At 42.3% G+C, this 26695-nt stretch overlaps 1 protein-coding gene across 1 annotated transcript in view; it reads left to right on the top strand.

The window, feature by feature from the left end:
- Adarb2 (adenosine deaminase RNA specific B2 (inactive)) overlaps positions 1-26695 on the top strand; it is a 564895-nt gene that overhangs the window by 496858 nt on the left and 41342 nt on the right. The window contains exons 5-6 of the mRNA XM_055613205.1: positions 15544-15712; positions 19384-19535. Coding sequence (XP_055469180.1) covers positions 15544-15712; positions 19384-19535 — 321 coding nt within the window. The remainder of the gene's footprint in view (positions 1-15543; positions 15713-19383; positions 19536-26695) is intronic.

The following is a 26695-nucleotide window of genomic DNA, read 5'->3' as shown; positions in this document are numbered from 1 at the left end:
TGTGTGTGTGTGTGTGTGTGTGTGTGTGTGTGTGTGTGTGTGTGTGTTTTAAAGCTGATTAATAAACATATGAACTGGGTAAAGCTGTAGCCCTTTGAAGTTCCTACGGACTTTCAAATATATGTACTTGATGGCAAGGTTCAAACTCCTTTCTTTCCTTGTTGACCCTGTATTTAAAATTTCACAGTTTTCTATTTCCATTACGTGATATTTTTAAAAGGGTTGCTGTGTTGTAAACATTGGAGAAGGAAGTGGTAACATTCTGAACAGCTCTGCCTAGAGATGGAAGGGTATTCACATCACAGTATGCCAAGCAGCTTTGTGTCACTGTGGTAAAAACCCAAGATCATCAAATTATAAGCAGGAGGGTTGATATGGGCTCACAGTTTTAGAGGTTCTAGTCTATAACTCCTTGATCCAGATGCTTTTGGAACTGTAGCGAGGTAGCGCATCAAAGCAACTGCATATGATAGCCAAAGAGACAGGGGAAAATGTGGTCACCAAGTCCCCTTTGTAGACAGACACATCCTCAGTGTTTAACCTTTCCCTTAGACCCTGCTTCTAAACATTTCACCACCTCCCTATAGAACCAAGCCACCAACACATGACTCTGTAGGAATAATGAACATCTAACCTGTAGCACACGGAGCAGAAAAAAGCCCTGCTGGTTTTTTTCCCAACATCTTTACAATGAAGATTACAACCATGACTTAGCTTTAGAGTTATCCTGGTGAAGGTCAGCTACAGGAGCAAGCCAAGAAGACAAGGTCGTTAGAGAGAGAAGAGAGGAGAAAGTGAAACTATGGTGCTGAGCTGCTGGAGGGCAAAACAGTCTCACACCAGTGCACACCTACATTACTCAGCCAGTAATCACTGAAAAGTATTTTTAACTGACCAAGCAGATTTGGACCAAATGCAAGTCACACAGCTCTGTCAAGAAAGAACACGTTGTATTAGGAAGTTGATGGAGAGAGCATAAGTCAGAAGAAGAAGAACTGAGAGCCTGAGCAAAATTTTCCCTCTGAACTGTTTTGAATACAACCTGTATTCATCTACTGAAAAACAGAGAGCAAGAGTGGAGCACCAAAAAAAAAAAAAAAAAAGGAATATCAAGTGGCTACTTATGGACACAGAAAGCACTGCCACTTAAAATGTTTCCTCCGTGAATTATGTATGAGCTGTGGCTTTGTGCTCTCATTATTTCTGGGTTTAGCACCAATGAGGAGACCTTGTCAGTTATCTCCGAGGCAGGAAAGAAAAGACTTCTCATCGATCAGACCAGGTGTCGCAGAGCTGCTCCTTTGATACAAAAGAATGAGTTACTAATGGGGCGAAGAGCACGCTCAGCCCAATCCAAACAGGGAGATAAATAGATTCTTCAATCTATTAATTGCAAAGGGTTCGTTGTCATTCTACTTCTTTCTTAGAGGTAGGATGAGGACATTGAATGCATTCACTGAATAAAAAATTACCATATTTATATCCAGTGAAACCCTTCATAATGTTGATGACTGGAGACATAACTAATGACATCCCCATACGCCTCTCTCCCTCCCCCCCCCCCGTATGTGTGTGTGTTCATGTGGATGTGTCCAAGCATGCATATAGGAACACATGCATGTATGTGCCTGTACATGTTTACCTGGAGGACAGAGGTTGACCTCAGGTGTCTTCTTCAGTTGCTCTCCACCTTGTTTTTTGTTTTGTTTTGTTTTGTTTTTTAATACAAGAATGAACCTAAAGTTCACCAAATCAGATAAGCTGACTATCCAGTGAGCTCAGGAATCCTCCTGTACCTATCTTCTCAGTACTGGCAGTATAGATAAAAGCTATCATGCTCAGCTTTTTACATGGATACTGGGAGATTGAATTCTGATCCTCATGCATGCACAGCGAGGACTTTACTGACTGAGCCATCTTTCCAGCCCTTGCCTCAAATTTTTAACGATGCCAGGTACTGCCTCAAACACTGTGCATTTTAAAGTTGTATCAGCATGTCTGACCGCAAGAGCTGAGGATGTTGATCGGCAGTGTATTGAACAAATTCATTTTTATTAGTGTCCTATAACTGCCAAACTGAAGAGCATTGGTCCATGCCTGTGATGATTGACTTCAGGGTCTGCCTAAAGTTTCCTCAGCCCATCCCAAGACTATTGTCGATATCCTGGCCAGCAGAGAGCGGAAAAATGAAGACTTCCTGTATAATCCTGTCGTCTACAAGTTTATCACTAACTGTCTCAGTCAGCAAGGAGGAATTTTGTTTCAGGCTCTATAGCAGGACCAACAGAAGAGGGAACCAGGTTGTTCTAGTTTCATTTCTGTTGCAAAGATTAATATTCTTGAGAAAGGGGAGGAAGGTTTGTTTGGCTTGTAATTTCAAGTTACAGTTCATTATTCAGAGTAAGTCACAACAGGAACTCAAGAAGCTAGTCATACTATGTTCACAGTTAAAAGCAGAAGGGATCAGCTTCCTTGCTTGTTTGCTTTCAGCTAGCTTTCTGATACTATTCAGGACCCCTGCCTCAGAACTGCCCACAAATGGCCAGTCTTCCTACATCAATCAACAATCAAAACAATCCCCCACAGATATGCCCCCCCACCAACCTGATCTGGATAATTCCTTAGTCTGACTCTCTTCCTAAGTGAGCCTAGATTGTACCAAGGAAACAGTTTAAACTAACCAGCAAATAAATGTTTGATAAACCAACAGGTAGTGTATCAATGTATTTATTCACAGCTCATTGAACCTTAAATTTCTTAGGCTTGGTGTTGTTGTTTTGGGTTTTTGTTTGTTTGATTTTTTTTGTTTTGTTTTATTTTGTTTGTACAGTATTGAGAAATAACTCAGTCATTCTCTGTGGTGGGAGGAGTTCTGGAAATTCCTATAGCAGTGAGAAAGACTGCTGGGGCTCCTCTGTTCTCAGTCCTGTTACAGCATTAAAAATGGGGGCAGGGTGTCAGCCACATTGTTTTCATGCAGACAAAGTCAAGTCTAATGGTTGAAATATGAACATGTTTATCTCTTTACACACTTCCCAAATCAGATTTCACCTCACCCTTCCTTCTGAGGTGATGTTAGCATGTATACTGGCTCATTTTTATTATCGTTTTGACACAACCTAGAGTCACTGGGAAGAGAAAACCTCAACTGAAGAATTGTCTCTATCAAATTAGTCTGTTGCCATGCCTGTAAGGAACTGTCTTCACTGATGATTGGTACAGGAGGCACCAAGCAGCTGTGGATGGCACCATCCCTAAGCAGGTGGTCTCAGACTAGATAAGAAAGCTGAGAATGAGCCAAAGAGTGAGCCACTTAGCAGCATTTCTCCACAGTTCTTGCCTCCACTCCCACCTCCAGTTTCTGATCAACTTCCCTCTACAATGGATTGTGACTTGAAAGTATAAACTGAAAAGAAGAAGAAAAAAAAAAACTTTTTCTCTCCAAGTTTGCTTTTGGCCAGTTTGTTTTATCACAACAACAGAAAGCAAGGCAAATTAGAACAGCATGTTTGACTCGCTGTAAATCAAGAGATATGTATGAAGCATTCTCTTGTGGACCAGTACATCCCTAGCCAGGGTTGCGATGCTCAGCTCCTTCTACAAGACCACGGAAATGTGGCTAGCTGTGGTGGCACCCAGGTTCACCTCCCACCTCACTTCTAGAACATCAAGTTTGGGACAGTTTAGTTTTCTCTCAAGTAGCAATGTTTACTACACAACTGATATCTTGTTCTCATCCCAGTAAACTGGCCTCTTTGGAGTTACAGTGAGGATGGATACAGGGCCTGACTTGATCCCACTGGGTCAACAAGTGACAATACTTCAGCATTGTGTCCAGACTGTAAGTACTCTAGGTATCTCTGTAGGTATCCCTGAATCCCTTGGGATCCTTCTGTGTGCAAATTTCAATGTGAGATAATCTGCTCCTCTAAGTTACTCATTTCTTTTCTCAAATTGCTTACCCAGTCCAATGAAAAGAATGCTTTCCTTCCTTCCTTCCTTCCTTCCTTCCTTCCCTCCCTTCCTTCCTTCCTTCCTTCCTTCCTTCCTTCCTTCCTTCCATCGTTTCTTTGTGTGTGTGTGTGTGTGTGTGTGTGTGTGTGTGTGTATGTGTGTGTGTGTATGTGCTTGGGTTTTTGTATGTTTGTTTTTATTTTTATTTTGGAGGGGACAGCAGCTCTCTATTTTCTCTATTCCCACACTCTCAGGCATCCACAGGTCCGCTATATTCATCATCATAATTCCTTCTCTCCTACCATGCTGGCTTCCTTCCCTGGCCTCTGAATGTGTGCTGATAACACAGGGTTCAGGACCTGAAAACATGGGATAAGTTGTATATCCTCAGTTTCTGGAGAAATTCGATACACGTCATGTGGATAGATGAATGAAAATAGATTAAAAATGTGCTCTTAATACCGTCAATACTTCTCACTGAATTTTCACTTAACCTATACCCCAGTGCCAACTCATATTTACTTTTAAGATACTCTTGAGAGGCCCTCTGTGGCAGGTTTCAAGGTTGTTTCCTGTTTTCTTCTGGCTTTCAGAGGCCCTCTGTAGCAGGTTCCAAGGTTGTTTCCTATTTTCTTTTTCTTCTGATGTCCATCTTCTTTGCCTTTCAGGATGGGGATTGAACATTTTAGTTAGATAGACTAAGATCAGAAAGGAGAGGAGAACCTCCCCTATCAGTGGACTTGGGGAGTGGCATGCATGCAGAAAGGGGAGGGAGGGTGGGATCGGGAGGGGAGGAGGGAGGGGTTTATGGGGGGGATACAAAATGAATAAAGTAATTAATAAAAAAAATAAAAAAATAAAAGAGCATAGCAAAAAAAAAAAAAAAAAAAAGATACTCTTGAATTGCCTGCCTTTCAGCTTCTCCAAACACTCTTGTCCTTGAATGAAGAACACATGGTTTGTTTATATAAGCAATAACAAAATTTTTAGTGTTGTTCTAACTAGGGGGGTCAGAGAAATAGATAGAAAAAATAAATATAATTATATGGAAATAGATAAATTTAATTATATGGGAATTAAACATGTCACAATAGCTAAAAATTACAGCATTTAAATTTTTTAACTTTTTCTTTAAATTAGTTTTTTCACACAAGGCAATGGAGTTCATTGATTTTAATATAATTAAATTTACTTAGCCAGTGTCTCAAGAAAGTGAGAAATGAAGTTATCTATGGTCTGGAGCCTCATGGAATCATCCTACTTGCACTTTATTGTCTGGTGTCCATTTCAAACGTATTGTCTGAAATTCACAAAACACTGACATGTAACTTACTGGACATTCTAAGCAATATTTAAAGAGTCAGAGCACAGAGGACATTGACAGCTCCCAGTTTTTATAGATGACCACAAGTGGACATGCTGGTGGAAGAAAAACCTCCCCACCAGAAGCAAAGCTTTCTCTCAGTTCTAGCCCAGTTATTCCTCTAGACCAGGAATGTCCAAGGCATGCATTTTTACATCCACCTGATTTTGAACTAATTGGAGAAAAGTTTAGACTGTGGAAACTGAAATTTTAGAAGAGTCAAGAATTTATTACAGAAAAAGGTTGAAAATAAATTAGATGTTAGTCAAATAATGACCAGCGGTGATGTTCTCTACAAAACTTCCGAATACAAAGTTCAAAGAGGCTGGGCACTCTTACATATGAAACCACAGTAGTAAAATGGAGTTCTGTGCATGATCGCTGGGGTTGATCACTAGTGAAGGTTCTTCAATGGCAAGAGCCTTCAGCAGTGGACATGCGCAAACCTTATTCCAGAGCCATGTCACTCCATGGACACGACACGATACTGGAAAATGAAATCAGAATATATCATGTCCCACACCCTTGGGCAGTCTATGTATATTAAAAAAATCTTTTCTATCCATATCTAATTTCTGTAATTTAGAGGCTTATTTATTTGACACATATTGATAGTGTGTTACTCTTGGTGTTTTGTCCTTTAGAAAACGGGCGGTGTTTTATTCCACAATCAGATATGGTGTTAATGAAACTTCTATCCAAAAACTTGAAATAAGAATTATTTAATTCAAATCAAATGAATAAAGGTACACTCCCAGAGACTGCCTAGGGCTGGGTAACAGTGTACGAAAGAAACGTCCTCTTGAGCTACTGTAGCGAAATATCACTTCCTGGGAAGTCTATAAACAACAGAATCTCAGTTTTTGTGGTACTATAGGCCAGGAAGTTCAATAGCAAGGACACTGTGATTGCTTGCAAGTTTTGTAAATAAAACAACTGTGGAGATTCACATCTAAATCTTAATCCATTTGGCACCTGTCCTGGAGCATGGTGAAAGATGAAGACACTGAGTTAGTTTTCAAAGGACTCCTCAGTTTCGAGGTACTGTCGACTGAGTACTCTTTACCCTCGTGCCTTGAAATGTTGTCCTTACCTTGTGCCACATTCTCTTGTGTGTTTGGTTGACCTCTGTTCCACTCTGCTCACACACATCTGCTCCACTGCCATTTGTAACCAGCTTCTGTCACCAGCATGCTGCTATCAGGTTTTGTCTCCTTGCATCAGTCCTTTGACCCAGTATTATCTGGGTTTCCCTGTGGGTTCCATTTTCTGGTTTAAATAAAGAATAATTAAACTACATTTTAAGTCAGTGTCTTTGTCCAAAATAAAGCAGTTTTGCTGTTTCTGTTAAGAATCACAACCTTATAATCAACTGAGAGAGAAAAAACCATGGGGCTTAATCTTCCTTAATCTAAGAATATGTAATTATCTTTCTGTGTATTCTACTATTGTTGGTGGCCTTAAGTAGAGGAGTTTTGTTTTTACATTTTTAGATTGTACCATGGCACACCTGTAGATTTCAGAGGACAGCTTGCAGGGGTCAGTTCTCTTTTCCTACCATGTGAGGTCAGAGGATCAAACTCAGGTGGTCAGGCTTGGCAGAGAACGCCCTTACCTGTGTGATCCTTCTCTCCAGCTCCTTTAGGGGGTTAAGCTTCAGTCCTCACAGTCCATTGTCCTTCCCCTTTTACCTCATCTGTGGCTCTTATAAACAGAGTTGTTTCCACCTTATTGTTTCCCTCTAGTGGTTATGTGTATATATGAAAATTATTGATTTGGGTGTATGAGGTCTGTTCCTTCTCATTTTATTGAGCTCTCTTTCCGCTTCCAGTAGTATTTCAACTGGACTGTCTTGAAGGTGCCACATATGCAGTCATGGTGTATTCAGACGGTATTTGTGTTGCCTGTTCCTTTCAATCACTGCACCTCTAATTTCTTTCTCTTGTGCTGAGTAGTAGTTTCAACAGATACCAAATAATGGAACTGTATTGGCATTTTCCTGAAGGCAGCAAAAATGCCTCCAAGGCTTTCCCATTAAGCTATGTGTTTTATCAAATGCTGGCTCTGAGTTTGTGACCATGATCATCTTTCTGTGTTGCATTCTAAATAAAGTCTATTTTCGTATTTTATCTAAATCTGTGGTTTTGTCAGATGCTATATCCATAATCATGGTTGTCTTTTTGTATTGTGTTTTTAAATACAATCTATTTTCACCTTTCTGGAATAAATCTACCTTGTAGTAATAAGCTATATTGTATGTTTGGTAAGTAGTATTTTACTTAGAACTTTTTTAATTACTTATTTTTATTTTATGTTTTTGCCATTTTGCCTGCCTGTGTATCCATGTGGAAATGTCAGAATTCCTGGAGCTTGAGTTATAGACATTGGTGCTGCCATGTGGGTGCTGGGAATTGAACCTAGGTCCCCTGGAAAAGCAACCAGTACTCTAAACCTCCGAGCCACCTCTCCAGCCCATTAGAATTGTTTAAGACTCTCTCTAACTCTGGTACCCTTTCCTGTGTAGTCTATAGAAAGGGTGTTTTTTCAACATGGTAATTTCTAAAACAATTTGGGGTTTTTATCTTAATTCCATGTGCTTCAGAACATTGTTTACATCCTTTAAGTCACCTATCTGATATTTTAAAGGTCAGAGGGTCAACAGACCTTAGATGGGTCTTGGGGAAGTGGGATCTTTGGTCACTTCTCTGTTGTCTTTATAGAAATCAGCATCTTTCTGTTTTCTATGGTTCTTTCTCACAGTGTTCTACCAGATATTACTTTTACTCAAGTCTAGTTTGTGCCTTTCCTAGATTTATTTATTTCATTAAATGCATGTAAGTGTTTTTGTCACATGTATGTCTCTGTGCCTTACATGTGCCTGATGCCCTAAGAGGTCAAAGGAGGGCATCAGATTCCCTAAACTGGAGTTACAAGGTGAGCTGCCATGTGGGTGCTAGAAACTGAACCTGGATCCTCTGGAAAAGCAACAGATGCTCTTAACAGCTGAGCCATCTCCCCAGCCCTAAATTTGGGCCATTTTAAGAGAAAATGGGTTGACCAAAAATCATGTGTCAACTGATGGTTCCACAATGGTTTGCATTTTATAGATTATCTCAACATTGTCTGAGGGAGATGCTACCCGCATCACACCCAAGATCCTCCAGAGTTCTTGCCTCTTGAATTGTTGCTCCATGCACTGGCTGGGAACAGTTCATTGGTATGTCTTCTCCTGATGAATACCTTGGCCAAAGGAAGCCAGTGCTCTTCGAATACCCATAGCTGATGTCTGACACAGAGTACAAAACCTCACACCCTTGCCTCATGGTCAGACAACCATGTCTTGTTCTTCATAATTCAGAGTTTTCCATCAGGTCAGACTCAGACTACAGCAAAATCTTTCCCTCACCTCATTGGCTTCTGGCCCATCCTGATTTACTATAAATTATTTTCTAGAATCTCTAACTCAGCCTCTGCTTCTGGATATCCTAACCTAAGACACATTGTTCATGTCAATGTTTATAAAAAGCATCATTTATGGTGATTATGGACACATTGGGGGCCCACTCGACTTTGAAGCCCCTTTAAAATGGGCCATTCACTCCACACCCTAGGAATCAAGGATTAAAAAAACTGGGAACCAACGTATCACAAAGAGAATGGAACTCCTTCTCAGGCATTAATGTTTGGCTTATGTTTACTTGAAGACTCATTTTTGCTTCAACATCAGCAGGATCTTCATCTGATGAAAAGTGGGGAGTACTGCGTCTTACAGAACTGAAGACGCCTCTGGGGTTATTCTATACTTCTATTCTAGAACCATACGATCAGAGATGTAAGAAAACTTGCTTATTTAAAGGCTTCAACACAGCTTGCATTTCTAGAAATTTATTACTTGTATTTCTTACATTGAACTTTATTTTTTCAATTCATAAGGGAAGAGTGCCATCAAGTCACTCTCTGTGGTATTTGAAGAGAGAAATAATGACAAAAATATCTTCTATTCTCCCCAAATTGAGACTGCCAGCCTTGGAAGTGGCTGATCCTAATGAGAATTTTTAGATTTTTTTCATTTTTATTATGTAATTCTTGAGCATTCCATTTTCACTTTTTCCTCTTTTTATTTTTTATTATTATTAATTACACTTTATTCACTTTGTATCCCCCCATAAGTCCCTCCCTCTTCCTCTCCTGATCCCACCCTCCCTCCCCTTTCTTCACGCATGTCCCTCCCCAAGTCCACTGATAGGGGAGGTCTTCTCCTTCCTTCTGATCTTAGTCTATCAGATCTCATCAGGAGTGGCAGCATTGTCATCTTTTGTGGCCTGGTAAGGTTGCTCTCCCCTCAAGGGGAGGTGATCAAAGAGCAGGTCAATCAGATTATGTCAGAGGCAGTTGCTCTTCCCATTACTATGTAACCCACTTGGACACTGAACTGCCATGGGCTACATCTGTGCATGGGTTCTAGGTTATCTCCATGCCTGGTATTTGGTTGAAGTATGAGTCTCTGGGAAGACCCTTGTGTTCAAATTTTCAAATCTTCTTCCTCTTTTATTTGTTCAATCTTTTTGTTTTACTTCCTGTCGTCCTCTCTCTGAGTTCTGCTTTCTATCCATTCTCTGGCATTTACCAAATCCCCAATGCACAATATCTGGATTCCTGCCTATTACCTCAACCTTCTCCCTCTGCTCATCCTTGATGAGCTGCACTGAACCCAGTTAGGGACAACAACGTCACTGTCCTGATCAAAAAGTTCATTAACAACCCCATTGTCAAGTGTGTAAAATCTAGTGTCTATCTAAAGAGTAGCATTCAAAACCATCTGTCATTAATTTCCACTTGCCTTTTGAGCCTAACACCTATCATTTTGAGCACAAATCTCCCACTAGTACCAAAATAACTTTTCATTGATACACACACACACACACACACACACACACACGCACGCGCAAGCACGAGCGCGCGCTCGAGAGAGAGTGGGGGGGATTAGGTGTTCTCTATCCTATCCACATCTTGTGCCGCTGTATTCATTCTACCTAAGATATGCTATCTCTCAGGACCTACATCTACTGGAAGGTTCCTAAATATGATTCTGTGTGTGAGAAAAGAGTGTGTGCCTCAAACATTCTCGAGCACACCCACACACACAATCTTATTTGACAGACCCTCTGTGTGCATACTATCTCCCTAAATACACGCTGAAGTGTAGGAACGTGTCTTAAGTGCCTTATGTCTCCAGCTTGATGCTGGCACATTGTGGGTGAGATTAATGAAAAGTGAATCAGCAAATAATGCATTTCTTGAGCCGCATAATTGTACTAAGTATGGCAGAGCCTGGAGTCAGGCAGCGTTAAGAATTAATGAGGGGCAAAGGGAAAGCAGCTTTTTTTTTCTACAGCTCTAATTTCCACAAACTCAAAAGAAGCCAGGGCCTTGGGAACCACAGTGCCTACTCTGAAAGAGTAGAGTACATGTGTGCCCGCCACCTGAATGCTGAAGCACTTTAAAGAAGAGTTAGAAATGTTAGTTTGCATCACTTGAAATACCTGCTTTAATGAAGCTAGAATCTGAAAATGCTTTCTCCATCAAGAAGGTGCCCTCATTAACTGGTCCTCAACAGTCCAGGGATCCTGTTAACTCTTTCAATTAGAAAAATGGCTCCCAGTCACCCTGGGAGAGGTGACTGGCTGGCTTACGCTGCTCCCTGCTGGCAAATGACTATCAGCTCCACCTCTAGGACCCACAACCAGGAGGCAGCCCACCTAGGGAATGACTAAGCTGACAGGCTCCCTGGACCCAAGGAAAACACCACCGGAGTCCTGCTGTTTTCGCAATCCCTGCAAGAAGAAAGCTCTTCTTGCTCTTGTTCTACACTTGCTTTTCTCAAAGCAGAGTAGCTGCTGCCTTGAGAACTAAACAAGTCCTCAAAAGATCACCAAGAAACTAAATCCCACCGAAGGGGCAGGAGACAGTAGAAACACAGCATGTCCTGGACACCTGAGTCCTTTTGAGAAATGGAAGTCACCAGAAGCCAGGGGGGCAACAAAAGTAGGAGGAAGTAAGCTGTGGAAGGCTTTTCTAAGGAGGAAAGGGGCAGACCGGTTGTGGAGTTGTCCCAGAGAGAAGGCAGCTCAGTTCAGCTGCTGTGGAGGTTATAGCTTGGTAGAGTGGATTGACCCTCTGCTTCTTCACAGCTACATATCCTTTCCGTTCCTCCCTATATCTGGCCCCTGTTTTGTCCCATAAAGGAAGAGCCAAGCTGGGGATAAGGGAGAGGAAGTAGAGACAGAGGTCACTCAAGACTTCAGAGTTTAGTCCTCAGTGACCAAGTCTTGAGTTAGAACAAGTCTGTAGTGAGTACTTTACAAGGCTCTCAGCACTGTTTGCACTTGGAGAAGTAAATCTTATTAAAAATAGAAGGTCTGCTCCACTGGGGGCCCCAATTTACATACCGTCTTGTTAAAGAAATGGTTCATACATAAATTTATCAAAGAGCTTAACAGAGCCCAGTAAAAATCTGAGACTAAGCCAGCACTCCGCACCAACCACATGCCACATGGAATCCAGAGCTCAGCAAACAGCAGTGTGCTCATACATGGAGCAGGGCTGCTGGGCATCCCAGCCCCGTCCCCTTGACTTTCAGCTGCAGGACCTTGAATATTGGATTTGTATTGGACTCTCCAACAGGGACTGACACAATCTCCCTAATTACACAGACTCCTAGGGAGCCCCTTCTTAGAGGATTTCATGGAAATTCTAATTTCTATCCTCAAGGAATTCACCATCGAAGTGAGGAGAATATGTATATCCACACTTGTATCCACAGGGCCAGGAGAAGGAATTATCTTTGATTCATAGTCTTTTGGGGTCACCTCAGACAGCGGTCGGTGGTCCTTATAGTAATTTAAAGGCCTTAAGTTTTGAATTTATTTTCAGTGATGCCAGAGAGCCATTTTTTTTTTGTTGACAAAGTTACTTTGGCTATTGAACAAATAAGCATTGTCTTGTGAAAAATAAGTCATAAAATTTTCAGTGCTTTTTTTTTTTTTTTTTTTTTTTTTTTTGGTATGGTCAACTCCTAATGGTTGAGCTAATAGGGATGGGAGGGTAAAAATTTGGAGATGGCCAAGTGAAGCAAAAAAGAAAGTACCCCTCATTTTATAGGTCAGGAACTGGTTATCCAAGAAGGTTTGTATCTATGCATCTGTATGTGTGGTGTGTGTGTGTGTGTGTGTGTGTGTGTGTGTGTGTGTGTGTGATAGGACAACCTCAGGCATCAGTCCTAACCTTCCATCCTGTTTGAAATCAGGTCTCTTGTTTGCCACAGCAGGCTAGCTGTCCTTCAAGCCCCCAGGACTTCTCTGTCCTCACTTTCCTGTTCACTGTAGGAGTGCTGGGGTACAAGAGCACCCAACTTTACAAGGGTTCTAGGGATTCAAACTCAGGTCCTTACATTTGCACCACAATTAGTGTACCCACTAAACCATCTCTCTGACACCTCAAGCAGGTTTCTTTAAGTAGCCATTCAGTAACTGTGGCCTCCAAACTCTCTGTTCTCGCCACGTATTGAGAATATCTAAGTAACGATCATGGTAACTTAAGGTATCTGTACAAATTGCCTTTGGCAATCCTGATGGAGCTGTTATTCTCTCCGCTGGTCACAGGCAGAAGCTCACTTTCATAGTTCTATAAATCATTCCATAAAAAATATATGCTCCTCGGGTTTTATAAGCCCCAAAGATCAGCAGTTGCATGACCCTTAAATAGACCAGGAAGCAGTGAAATAACTTGGGGCTGCTCCTTTAGTACTCTATGCAAACCTCACAAAACTTGAAAGAGATTCACTAGATGTAAGCAGAAGGAAGTACTGCTGCCTGCTTCCTCCCATCTATCCCAAAGCTCCTGGAAGAGGAAGGAACTTAGAATTTCCAGTGTAGTGTGAATCTCCCCTCAGTTCTGTTGTTATTATGAATCTGTGACATTTTTCTTAGGTCTAAGATTCAGGAAACATGTATTTTATTTAGATACCTAATATATATATATATATATATATATGTGTGTGTGTGTGTGTGTGTGTGTGTGTGTGTGTGTGTGTGTGTGTATAGTACAAAATAAAAGCAGAAGTGTCTAGAGAGACAAAGGACACTGATGGGAGAGGTGGCAATGAGAAGAGTGAGGTAGAAGATATGAGGAAATGTATCCAATGTACAATATATGCTTTATTAAAATGCCCTTGGTATGAGCCAGACAACAAAGAGTAGAGCCATGAAATGCTATCTTCTGGGCATGGCATGGCCATTGCACCAATGAACTTATAGCTACTGCAATTGCTGCACAAGAGTGGCCCAAACAATATCCCATCATAGGTAGAGGAGGGACTCAAGTGAGCTGGACCCTCCCTGGGGGATATTGGCAGTATGTGGCTGCTTGGGGCTGAGAATTCATTGTCTTCAGTGGTGTACTCACCACCCATGCTCCAGTGGATATCCATCCAGTCACAATTGAACTCAGTGGGTCAGAAAATAAACCAAAAACCAAAGAAAAAGACATGAAAGTGGGACAGTAGAAATTCATCAGAAAAAGCAAGGCTTATGAGGGTGAAAATGGGATTAGAAAGGGAAAGATATGGTTCAATGTGGTTGGGATTAGTACAAATATATGTATAAAACTGTCAAACATCTTAAATGTTCTTATATACTACAACACCATGTACAGTGAACAGATAGAAAGAGAAGAGACATTTAAAGGTTTGAGACAAGCATATAGACACGTGCCGCTAAATCACAGCCTCTGAAATGAGATTGGAGCAAGCCCAGATCCCATGCAGTGGTCATGGTCATAGCTCAAAGTTCCTTGTCAAGGCTGTTGTCAGTTGTGGCAGCCTCAGAGTGGTACTGGTCTTTCTGCCCACACTGGTCACTCTCTGATGATAGTTTCCAACCCTAAACAGGATAACCTTCAAGAGGGGGTGCACCTTCAAACACCACTTCACCAGCTCCAGCCTCAACCTGTGAAATGTGATTGTAGAGGGGACATGTTCTGAACTTGACCTTGTATAATGTCACAAGCCTTCATACTTCTGTGCCCTAAGAGGCCTAAGCATCAACCCCATAACCATGTTTCATTTTTTTGCCTTGCTTTTGAGGCACAAGATGTAGGTAAGCCACACACTCTTGAGTGTTCCAAACCACTGGACTTTGTTATAGCTTCAGAGGAGAACTCTACTGACGTATAAGACATCAAAAGGCAGGTGTCCCCACAATGATCGAGTGTGCTAGGTAAAACAAAGATCTTAGAGAGGGAAGCACATTTTGGATAGAAGGTGAAGGAATAAGGTTATCTGATTCCACTACTTGCATGGATCTTGAAAGCTGAAAAAAATAAGAGCCAACATTCATATACCTCATCTACACAAGTGTCTCCCCAGTATCCTGGTATCTTTTCTCATTGTTGTGGCAAAATATCTGACAAGAAGCAACATAGAAAGGACTGGTTTATTGTGGCTTACAGTTCCAAAGGCTATACAGTTCTATGGTCTACCATGGCAGCAAGAGATGCCTTGTCATGTTGCACCCATGGTCAGGAAGCAGAGAGTGAATAGGAAGTGGGACCAGCTATGAAATGTCACTGCCTGTCCCTGGTGACCCACTTCCTCCAATGAGGCTCTACCTCTTCAATGTTCCTTCTTCCACAGCCTTCCCAAGCAGCACTGCTATGCAGGGTGAGCTTTCAAACACTGTGAGGCTTTTGTGCGGAGGAACAATGTAGTTGCGAACAATTTAAAGGAAAGAATTATTTATTTTTACCATGGTTTCAGAGATATCAGTCCATTGTTTCCAGAATGCCATGTTAGGATAAAGAAACTTGCATCCTAGTGGGCTGGGAAGCAGAAACAAGGGGACTATTCATACTCTACTTGCTTTCTTCTTTACCCGCTTTTGTTCCATGACAGTTCCCAGCCCAGAGGATGGTGCACTGCATCCAGAATAAAATGTCCCTATTAGTTGGTCATCTCTGGAAACAGCTTCATAACTATATCTTGAGCCTTGTCTAACAATTCTCCTAAATGATTTTAAATATAGTCAAGTTAACAATGAAGATTAATTATTGCATAAGCGTGGATGTCAACCAGTGTTTACCAAGGCTGGTGTCTACAAGAAGGTTGAAAAGTCCCTTACAGTAAGGTCCTTGAAGCCTAAGCTGTTCTGACCACCCTCTGTGTCCCCTAGGCTTGGACACCAAACAAGCGCAGGTCATCGTTCTGTCCTCTGGGACCAAGTGTATCAGCGGTGACCACATCAGTGACCAAGGGCTGGTTGTCAACGACTGCCATGCTGAGATAGTGGCCAGGCGGGCATTTCTTCACTTCCTCTACACTCAGCTGGAGCTGCACTTGAGGTAAAGGGGCCCCTGGCATGGGCTGGACTGACACAGCTTAGCTAGTGAGAAGCCAAGTAACCAGGCAATGGATAAAAGCCCACAGCCAGCTCAGAAGATGTCATTCACCTGTCTTGGCAGATCTGATACATAGTAAGTGACTAGGTACCACATACTATCTATTTTTTTATTGAGACTTGGAGCACCCTTTGAGTACCACACAGACACTGAGATGTTAAATTACCAGGTGTCTGTATTGCTATCAACATCTGAGTCCAAGAAACATCCTGCTTACCTACAGGTGCTTACCTACAGGTTGCACACACCACCACCACACAGTTGCTCACAGGCGTGGACATACAGGAATAGCACTTGCCATGCTCATTCCATTTGGTTATTTTTTCAGTTAAAACATTCATACAGCTACTATAACATCCCTCAAATAACTATTTTCTTTAGGAAACTCAAATGTCAACAAGAGCACCGGGCACAGCCATCCCCCGATCTTCCATACATTCAGTAAGCTATTTATACAGCCATCTACACAAATTATAAATCTCAATGGGAAAGCATGCCAGTACAGTTCTAAGACCACCTACTGATCACTGAGGTTTTCTTGCAAGAAGAGCAACTGCTCAAGAAGGGAGACACCAGAGAAATACACAGCACAGTGGGGGGGGGGGGGGGAGGGGGAAGAAGGAAAGAAAAAGAGATGAAAGAAGAGAGGGGGTAAAGAGGGAAGGAGGAAGAAAAAGAGGAAACAATGGCTTTGCTATCTCTTGGGAAACAGGAGTAATTGCTCTCTGGAACTGTAATTCCATTGATTGAATTGAAAGGGTGTTTGGTACAATGTGAGATGGTTTGGATCAATGTGCTTGCTCTCTGGTAAAACTTTCATTTCAGCCATGGAAAGGTGCCAGGTTGACATTAACACCTCTGCTCAATTCTGACAAAATTGTGTCCACTTCAAGGAAGGCTCACAGTTCAGTTATTTCTACAAAGGAAAGGGGGGCCCCTCTGCTCCCTGGTCAGTTTGGTTTTGAAAATTTCTCAGCCAACATAGTTTCTTAGCTATATTAGGGTTCTTTGTGTCTGGCTAGGACCATCTCTCGGGTACCAGGCTCATAAATGGGCTTTCACTTTATCTATTGTCTCCAGTCCTCATCTCCAAGCCAGGCCGTTTCCATTATGCAAACCAAAGGCAATGACTCATACAAAATACACAGTGGCCATATTGATATAGATGCTTAACACTCTGTAGGCTTTGTCCCACAAAGTTCAGTCACACTGACATGATGGTCTCAGTTCTTCCCACGTGCCCACATTGCCAAATATATTCCATTCTTTAGACTTCTAGATTTCAAATCAGGAAATGTGGCTAAACTCAATATTGACAGGCTTCAAGATCTCACCTCTTTCCTGGTCACACACACGTTTTATGTGTATGTCTACATGTGTGTGCATGTGTGTGTTTGTATGTATATATGTATGCATGTGGGGGTCAGATAACAACCTCAGATGTCACTCCTCAGAAGCCATTTATCTTGTTTGTTTTGAGACAGAGCTTCTCACTGACCTGAAGCTTGCCAAATAGGGTAGGCTGATTGGCCAGGAAGGCATGAAAGCCAGCCCTGTTTCTCTGCCTCCCTGGTAATGGGATCAATAGGACATGTCAGCAAGCCTGGATATTATTTAGCATAGGTTCTAGGGAACAAACTTGGATCTCTCATGTTTGCCAACCAAGCTATCTCCCAAGAGGTACTAAAAAATGTGCTTCCGTGCTAAAATTTCTGATGTTGTCATGGCAGCCATTAGGAAAAAGCAGGCTGTAAATGGGCTGGAATCTCTAGAAGACACATTAAACTCCAGCAGAAACAAAGTAGACACTTCCTACACATTTCTGAACCAAGTTAGTCTAATTGCTGTGGGTCTCTTTGACAGAGCGTTCTTTCCTTGAATCCCCCAGCTGCCCTTTCTTATCCTTTGAAACAGGGTTTCTCAAATCCACTAATAATGGCATTTCAGAGGGGCTTTAGCGAGTGAACGTGTTAGCAGGTGCAGAAGTCACACAAAGGGAAGAAAGGCCTCAATATATGCCAAACAGACTCGAATAAAGGCAATACCTTAATACACTCAATTAATTTTTATGTGAGCCTCTGAGCAGTGCACAGCAGCATGATATATTGCCACATCAGTTCCAGGAGGCCTGGTGAGGGGTCAAATGGAAGAGACAAAAGCTGGAAAGCTCTCAAATGTGGGGAAGGATTTCTCCTGAATATTCAGCTGCTCAGTTGGAAATGTTCTCCAGTCCCCCTACCTCCTGTCTATGTCACTGAAGACAATTCCACCAGCTTTGCCCAGACTTAGATGCATTTTAGGCACTGCACAACCGTCTGGAAAAGTCAAAGGCAACCACACCCCACTCATATTCTGCAGCAGGGTACCAACAATGGCTGCCAACAAAGAGCCTCAAGAACAAGTAAGGTTTCCCTCAATGGGCCTGGCTCTGCACTGAGGATCAAGACTAGGTGCAGTTTCTCCCTATATGATGAAGGAGTCCACTTGGGCAGAAGGAAGGAGGTGGCAGCACATGAGCTTATAGTATCCTCAGGGTTGCCTAGGAAGACAATGTCCTTTCTCCTGCATGTGATATCTCAAGGCAACACAGAATCCATCACCAATGGGGCAGAATGTGTACAAACAGCAGCAACGGCAGAAAGGATGGCCAGAGGATTGCAGAGGAGTCTGGGAAAGAAAACGCAGCTCAGTTGTTCGGTGCCCATTGTGGTGTCATTACTCCCTTGGGAGGCCAGGCCGCTCAGGTGTGAGGTTAAGGACTATGAAGAAGGTTTTCCTGAAGCAAGAGGATTATGAAGCTCCAAGATTAGGAGGCATGGGTATGTTCTAGATCTATCCTGGATGAGAAGAAAAGCTAATTCTGCAATGTTTGCTGTTTCCACCTAGTTTGTGGGTGCCCAAACTGATACACTGTTTAAAATCCCTTTCCCCTCTACTGCACATACCGGTACCCTCTAAGACTACTTTAGTCAGTAGTGTGCCAGGACACTCCATGAATGGGGCCTTGAAAGCCCAGAGGGCAATGGTTTCATGGTACATTCTGGCTTGTAAAAGATAAACCTAAAACAACAACAGAGTAGTTGAAGAGATAGTTCAGTTTGTAAAGAAATTGTCATACAGAATGAAGACCAGAATACGACACTCAGAATCCATGCTTTAAAAGCCATGCATAGAGGCACATGTTTGTAATCCCAGATTTGAGGAGATTGAAGTAGGCTGGTCCATGAGGCTCACTAGCCAGCTTACCCTATTTGGTGAGTTCCAGACCAAAGAGAGACCCTGCATCCAAAAAATAGCATCTGAGAAATAACACCTGAAGTTGTCCTCTGACCTACATACACACGCGCATGTGCGCGCGCACACACACACACACAGAAGAGAGAGAGAGAGTGCTAAAGTGTGAATGGTCAGGGAGGATGGAAATGGAAACATTTCTGCTGATTATGTTGGCCTGTTCCCAAAGTGTTTGTGCAAGGGCAGACAACATGAGTGAGTGTACAAGAGGTAAAAACTGGGGAACTGCTAACTCCAGGAGACAAGGCAAAAGCAAACACCTGTTGGAACATCTTCATTTGCTTTCTCATAAGTGACCTACATCCCCTTTGTGTCCATAGCAAGCATCGAGAGGACTCTGAGAGATCAATATTCATACGTTTAAAGGAAGGAGGCTACAGGCTGCGAGAGAACATCCTCTTCCATCTCTACGTGAGCACATCCCCCTGCGGAGACGCCAGACTCAACTCTCCCTACGAAATCACCACAGATTGTAAGAAACCACATAATTGCTTCTTGTCAATAAACAATGCTGGGCCGGGTTCCCTCTGGCTAACCTCTGTCCCACGCCAGATTGTCCCAGGCATCTTATGTGTAGTGTAGATGGATGGAAGTGAATCATGGCTATAATTAGCTAGATACCTCCAAAACCTTAGTCTGAAATGTTCAGATCATTGACACAAAAGTAGTTCGGGGTCTAAAATTAGCTACTTAATTGCCAAAGCACTCTGCTTTATTTTAATAGGTCAGGCATTCCCTCTATCCCAGGCTAGAAAATGGAACCAAAGAGGAAGCAAATGAGAATTATATGGGGTGGAAGCAAACTCGAACAAGCTCTTTTTGCCATCGTTTGCAACTTGGGTGAGAAAGAAACTCAACTTTTGCAACATAGCCAAGGGCCAGTATAATGTGGATTAACTTAAAAATTCCATTGCTAAACCCTTCACTAGGACCCACAGCAATAGTCACCTCCAACACCACTGTGTGTCCCCAGCATGAAGGACAAGGGTAGATGTCCACCCCTCTTTGGTGTCATTGATGCCACTGTGTCTTGATGATAAAAGAAACATCAAGAACTCTCACCTTCTCACTTATATGGTGTGATATTCTATCCTGTTGTTATAACATGCATACATCTTGTGTTTATCTGTGTGTGTACCATACACACACTCTTCCAAACTCTTTTTCCTGTTAAATCTTTCCTTACTTATTTATTTGTATGATGTGTGTATGTGTGAGAATGTATATGTGTGCACAGGCATACAGTGTACCTGTAGAGATCAGAAGACGACCTCAGCACCCATCCTCACCCTCCACTTTGTTTAAGACAGGTTCTCTTCTTTGTTGTTCATGGCTATGTACACAAGGCTCACTGCTCCATGAGCTTTGGGGATTCTCCTCTCTCAGCCTCCCTTCTCACGATTGGAATACTGAGATACCCAGCTTTACATGGCCTTCAAACTTGAACAGAAAGTTCCTATCACACACACACACACACACACACACACACACACACACATTTTCTTTTTCTAAAAGCTTTAGAGTAACAAAGTATTTCCTATGTGATCTCACATGGCATATACCATTTCCATTTCCCTTGAGTCAAGGCTGGGTCTACTATCCTGTGGGCCAGGATACCACCACCCCTTCACCTTCCAGGGGACAGTTCCTGTGGTTTCTCTGATAGTGTGTTCTTTTTTCTGATTCTCCATTCAGCTTCGTTCTCCCATTCGCCTTCTAAAGCAAGTGAAATGTAGGGAAACCCTGCCAATCCCTCACTTAAAGGGAAACCAATGGAGTTGACAAACGAAAAGAATTTATTGAAAAAGTTTTTGGTCTAAGGGTTAAACAAATAGGTTAAACACATATGGGTTTAAAGACCCACAACTTTCTCCCAATGGCTTTTTTGTCTTGGTGAACATCCTCTACACGAGCTTAGAATATAGCAGGCATTTGATGAATGTTCATTTTTTTCTGACTTTGATTAGATAATAAATGTATCCTCACCTACAAGAAAAAAAAAAGAGAGTTAGAACCAACCCTAAATAACCATGGTGTGTATTGTGTTTCCTGGAGACTTTCTCTGAGCACAGGAAATATTTGATGGCTTGATAACTTTATTAAGATCATATCCCTTTAATATACACATATTACTTTTATTTTTTGCACAAAATATTTTATGTTTTATTTAGGTCAAAGGAAACCCAGAAAATGTTAGCTGTGGTTATGTAGAAATGTGTGTGTGTGTGTGTGCATGCGCTTAGTTGCATTGTCTGTTCTGGAAGAGTTTTCTAGGCCTGTGTGTCTCTGGGATAAAATATCTGACAAAGGCAGCTTAAACGAGAAATAGTTTGTTTGGGGTCATGTTTTCAGAAGTGTCAGACCATCGTGACAAGGAAGTCGTGGTGGCTGGTGCACATCATGCTTATCAGAGAGCAGAAGGTGGAGATAACACAAGAAGACAATATAACCTGAAGAACACACTTCCAGTGACTTCCTTGTTCCAAAGGCTCCACCTCCTATTTTTCATCACTCCCAATGATACCATGGTGTTTCAGATCCATTAAGTATTACTCCAGTGGTCAGATCAGAGCAACATTTAGCTCATATTTATGGAGATGTTCTAGATACATCCTGAGTATGTTCCACTAACCTAGATGTTCCTTTATCAAATCAAGTAGACTCTCAAAATTTGGGTAGATAAGGAAAGGTGGAGGCCTGGAAAGAGTTAGGAGAAGGAAGTTGAATACGACCATAATACACCGTATAAAATTCTCAAAGAACTGATAAAAATGACAAAATAATTAACCATAACACCATGCTTCTAAAACGAATTTGGCCAGTCATGGTGATGCACATCCCTCGGACATGCGGAACAGGCAGAAGCAGAAGGATCATGAGTTTGAGGCTAGTCTGGGCTATACCTTGAGCTGGGGAGATGGCTCAGTAGTACAAGCATGAGGATCTCAGTTTGAATCCCTGGAACACATGTGAACACCTGTGAACATGTGAACCAGGTACCTCTGCAAGCCCAGAATTCCTCATGGTGAGATACCCACCCACCTGTGCTCATATATGCAGATATGGAGGGAGAGAGGGGAAGGGGGCAGGGACAGGCAGGCAGAAAGTGGGAGGGAGAGAGGGAGAGAGAGGGGGTAGAAAGAGAGAGACAGATTAAAAGAAAGGAAGGAAGGGACAGAGGGAGGGAAGGAAGGAGAGGGGGAAGGACTGAGGGAAGAAGGAAAGAGCTGATTCACCTCCTTAACATCCATCAAGCTAGAGCTACATGACACTAACTTGCCCTAGAAAATTGTGAAATTTGGGCCTATTCCCAATAGCTCTTTGAAACATGTGGAGTTAGCTCTAATTTACTCAGCTTCCTCCTTGCCCCATGTAGCCCCAGCAGGAGTTAGGAGAGGGCTAAGTGAGGACCACAAAAATGTCAATCCTGCCTGGAGCCACAATCCCCCGTGGGGACCATTCTGGCTCATTGGGTTTCCCATGTCTCTGTACATCAAGCACCAAGTGTGGCTTCTCAGCCCTCAGTTCCAACTTGCAATGTCAGTGGTTTAGAAAAGCAAACAAATGCATTCTCAGAGGCCCCCTGAGGTTCGCTTCCACCACAGATGTCTTTTATTTCATGGTGCGTTTAAGAAGTGGCAGGTGCTGGTAGGAGGAGAGAAAATGAAGCCTTTCCCTCACAGTGTTGCTACAGATATGGCAAGCAAGGGGAAGATGCCAGTGCCTGCATGCCTCTGATTTAAGCTGGTGTCTCCTGACCCACTGGGGAGTGCAGAGAAGGCAGGCACTTGCAGTTTTGCAAAGTGGCCTCATCAGCTAAAAGCCATGCATCATTTTCCCCTCATCACTCCATAAGGGCAAGAAAAGCCAACTGCCTGCTCTCCTCTGCTTGGAAGAAGCCTTCCAAAAGATTGCTCAGCATCCCTCAGGCCTCCTGAGGAAGGCATACACTCTCAGGAGCAGCTTCTTCAATTTCTACCTTAGACAGATTGTCACAACTCTCCCTGCTGTCCACCGTACACTGATGTTTATTGTTGTTGTTATTGTTCCCCTGTAAGGAGGGCTGGATTGCTAGATAACAGAATTCAAGTGGTCAGGTCTTGACTTTTGGGGACTCCTCAAAGAGCTAGCAAAAGACAATATTGGCAAATCCTTCTGTAGGAAGACTTGCAGAGGAATGCTGGGAAAATTCCAGCTAGCTCTAGTTTTAGAGGTCCAAAGCTGACATCATCTACTCCATACAAGATAATTGTCAGAAACTCCAGCCTCATTGCAAGAGCAGCTCAGGGCCCATGTTCCCAAACAAAGCACTGGAAGCCATCTTGCCTGACTTTAACTGTCAGTATGGTATTACTATGCCAGAAGCTGAAGAACATAAGCTCATTCATTGAAATCTTCATCCTGGATCTAAGGCACTGCAAGCAAAGGAAACTCTTGGGACAGGGCTGTTCTCCTGAGATTCTGTCACTGCCCTGCACAGTGTGCTGATGGCACTGCTCATTGAACCTCTTTTTTTCTTTTAGTCTCACTCTGTCATTAGGTCCATTAGAGCTATTACACAGCTCCTCGTGGAGCTGCAGTGTGCTGACCTTTATCAACTCAAGACTGTGGCAGGATCTCTCTCTCTCTCATACATATATACATGTGCCTACGTATGCATGTACAAACACATATACTCGAGCTCATGTGCATTTAATCTATAACACATACGTGCATAAGTCCATGTGGCCACATACCATGATTTATCAGAGACTGCAAGTACAACTACAACATGACCACAAGTCTCACGAGACTTAACCACGTGGAATAAATTGTTCACCTTTCTTTTAATTAGTGTAGGGACACAGAGTAAAGCATCCTAAGGAAAAATTATGGTTTTAGGTTTTCAGGGTGTGTTGTGCTTGTTTGATTGTTTACATTTGTTGTTGTTGTTGTTTTTAGCTTGGTTAAGTTTATTTTCTTGAAACAGAATCTTACAAATCCCAAGCTAGCCTCTAATTTGCTACATAGACACAGATGACCTCAAACTCCTGACCCTCCATCTATTTCTCCTGATCTGCTGGGATAATGGGTATGTACACCACACCCAGTTCATGTGGTACCAGGGATCTAACTCAAAGCTTCATTCATGCAAGGCAAGGACTCTGCAAACAGACATGTATCCCCCAACACTTCCCACTGTTTTGAGCAATTGTTTATAATACATTTTAAATTAAAATGGAATTACATCACTTTCCTTTTCTCACTTCAGGCCCTCCTATGTTCCTTCTAACCCTTTACATGTCCACTCCCACATTCTCATATTGATAGCCTCTTTTTCTCTGAGTATTATAGTTAGAGAGATAGAGAGATAGAGAGATAGATAGATAGATAGATAGATAGATAGATAGATAGACAAATATATAAATACAATCTGATGAGTCTATGTTTGCACAGATATATGAATAAAACCTACTAGATAGATAAACAAATATATTAATACAACCTGATGAATCTATTTTTGCACAAATATATAAATAAAACGTACTAAGTCGGGTTTTTGTTTATGTGTATATGGTTTTCAGGGCTGGCCACTTTGTACTGGATAACCAGTTAGAAGACTCATCCCTGGGAGAGATTAATTCTTCTTTCAGCAGGCATTTGCCTGTAATTCTTTGTCTAAGGGTGCGACTCCATAATATTCGCCTTCTTTCATATTAGCATGTCTATTGCTGTTGTCATTGTTCGAGTCTTGCTTATACACCCATTCCTAGGAGAGACAGTCTCATAGCAGACTTCTCAGTATTATGGCTCTTCCAATCTTTCTGATATGTCCCTTGAGCCATAGGTGTAGGAGCTGTGCTGGATGCAGATGTATTTATTGAGTTTCCAGTACACACAGCCCATTCTCTGCATTGTGTGTAGTTGTGGGTTTGTTTGGTGTTTTTTTTTTTTCTAATGATCTCCATTTGCTGGATAGGGAAGCTTTTTTTGGAGAGGAGTGATAGCTACACCTATCTGTGGGTATAGGATAAGATTTAGAATGCAGTTGGCAATTATGCTAGTCTAGCAAAGTAGCAGTAGTAGATTTTCTTCTAAGATCCATGACTTCACCATTCCCAGGTGGTTGTCTAGGTTTCTAGGTGACAGGCATTATTTCCCTACTGCGGAGGGGTCCTTAAATCCACTTAGTTGTCATACACCACCACATGTGGACGGCACTACTTCACCGTTATAGATATCATGCCGTGCTGATCACTGTTGTTCACGGTGTCACAGCAAGATAGCGCCTTCAGTTGTTTCCCTCTCTTGGCAGCCTATATCGCACACTCTACTGCTACAAAAGCTAGAGAAGAAGATAAAGGCTTTCAGGTTGGCTGTAGCTCAAGTCGTCTAAGTCCCGTGTCCTGCATGTGTAGTCTTCAGCAACAGGTGCTTACCTTCAGCCTGTGGGATGCAACCAAGGGCAAAAGCAATGGCCTGCACTGCCTCAGAGGTCACCACCACATAACTATCAGGCCCAGGAAAGAACAAAGCCTAACTTGGAATTTCTAGGAGGATCTGTCCAACTCCCCAACAGTACAAAGTAACTTCCTTCTACCAGAGACTTTTTTAGCTCACATCTCAGGTTGCCTGAGTCTGTCAAGCCCTGCTGGCCCAACTCTAGGTAACGATCGCAACTTCCTGAGGCCACATACAGGGTTACCAAATCCAAGGGCCAAGACAAGGACCCTGGTGTTATCAACAAGCCATGGTTTCCTGGCATGTCTGTAAATTGTGTTTCCCTGTTTTACTTTTTCCCAGTCTTTAATTACAGAGTCGATGACAATTGGTTTGTAATATCTAGGGATCTATGTTGTCTGCAAGCTTGGGAATGTACAATTGTTTCCAATAATGGTTTATATACGGAGTCACCTGAGAAGTTTTTCAAATTTTGGCTCCTGTCAGACTTCTCCTTTGACCAATATTCTGTTACAGCAGAGGTGGATCATATAATCAGTCATGTTGTGGGTCACTGGCTTAAAACTGCTTTAAATCATATCCTGACCAGAATGGTCATTTGTTTCTTGCTTAGTAGAGAGAAGTCTTCAAGGAGAAGAGAGTGTGACAGAGTATCTGCCAAGGCCACACAGTGCTCTGTGCAGAACATATGACTGTCAGCATGGTATGTTAATGCAGCAGGAGAGAAATTTTGCTTCAGCAACAGCCTCTGCAAGCCAGAGACACTTGTTCCTCCCATAAAACCCAAAACTGCACAATCCTGTGATTTCCTGTGGTTCTAGGCAGGCCAAGGTCCATCAAGGTGGAGACAAATAACTAAAAGTCACTTCTTCTAGATAGTAAGCCTTTGTCAGATGCATAACTGGTGAAGATTTTCTTGACTCCCAGGAAATACTGTAACTCGAACCAGCCTTTTTTATTGCTTGACATTAACAAATGGTGAAAATTTAGAAAGCATTTAAAAATATCTTTCAAGGCCTGGAAAATGATACAGAGTTGACATCTTTGGAGACCGTGGACTTATCAGAACTGGAGGGACAGCAAGCACCATATTCTCTGAAAATCTGCCTCCCGCATGGAAGAGTAAAGTCCCGTGCCCTTGGGCAACACTGTAGAAGCTGTGAGAGTTGTTAGCTGCTCCATTCCCAATGC

Source organism: Psammomys obesus, unplaced genomic scaffold, assembly GCF_907164565.1.
Source record: "Psammomys obesus unplaced genomic scaffold, mPsaObe1.curated_primary_1811, whole genome shotgun sequence".
Classification (NCBI taxonomy): domain Eukaryota; kingdom Metazoa; phylum Chordata; class Mammalia; order Rodentia; family Muridae; genus Psammomys; species Psammomys obesus.
This window is presented reverse-complemented; position numbering and strand designations above follow the sequence as displayed.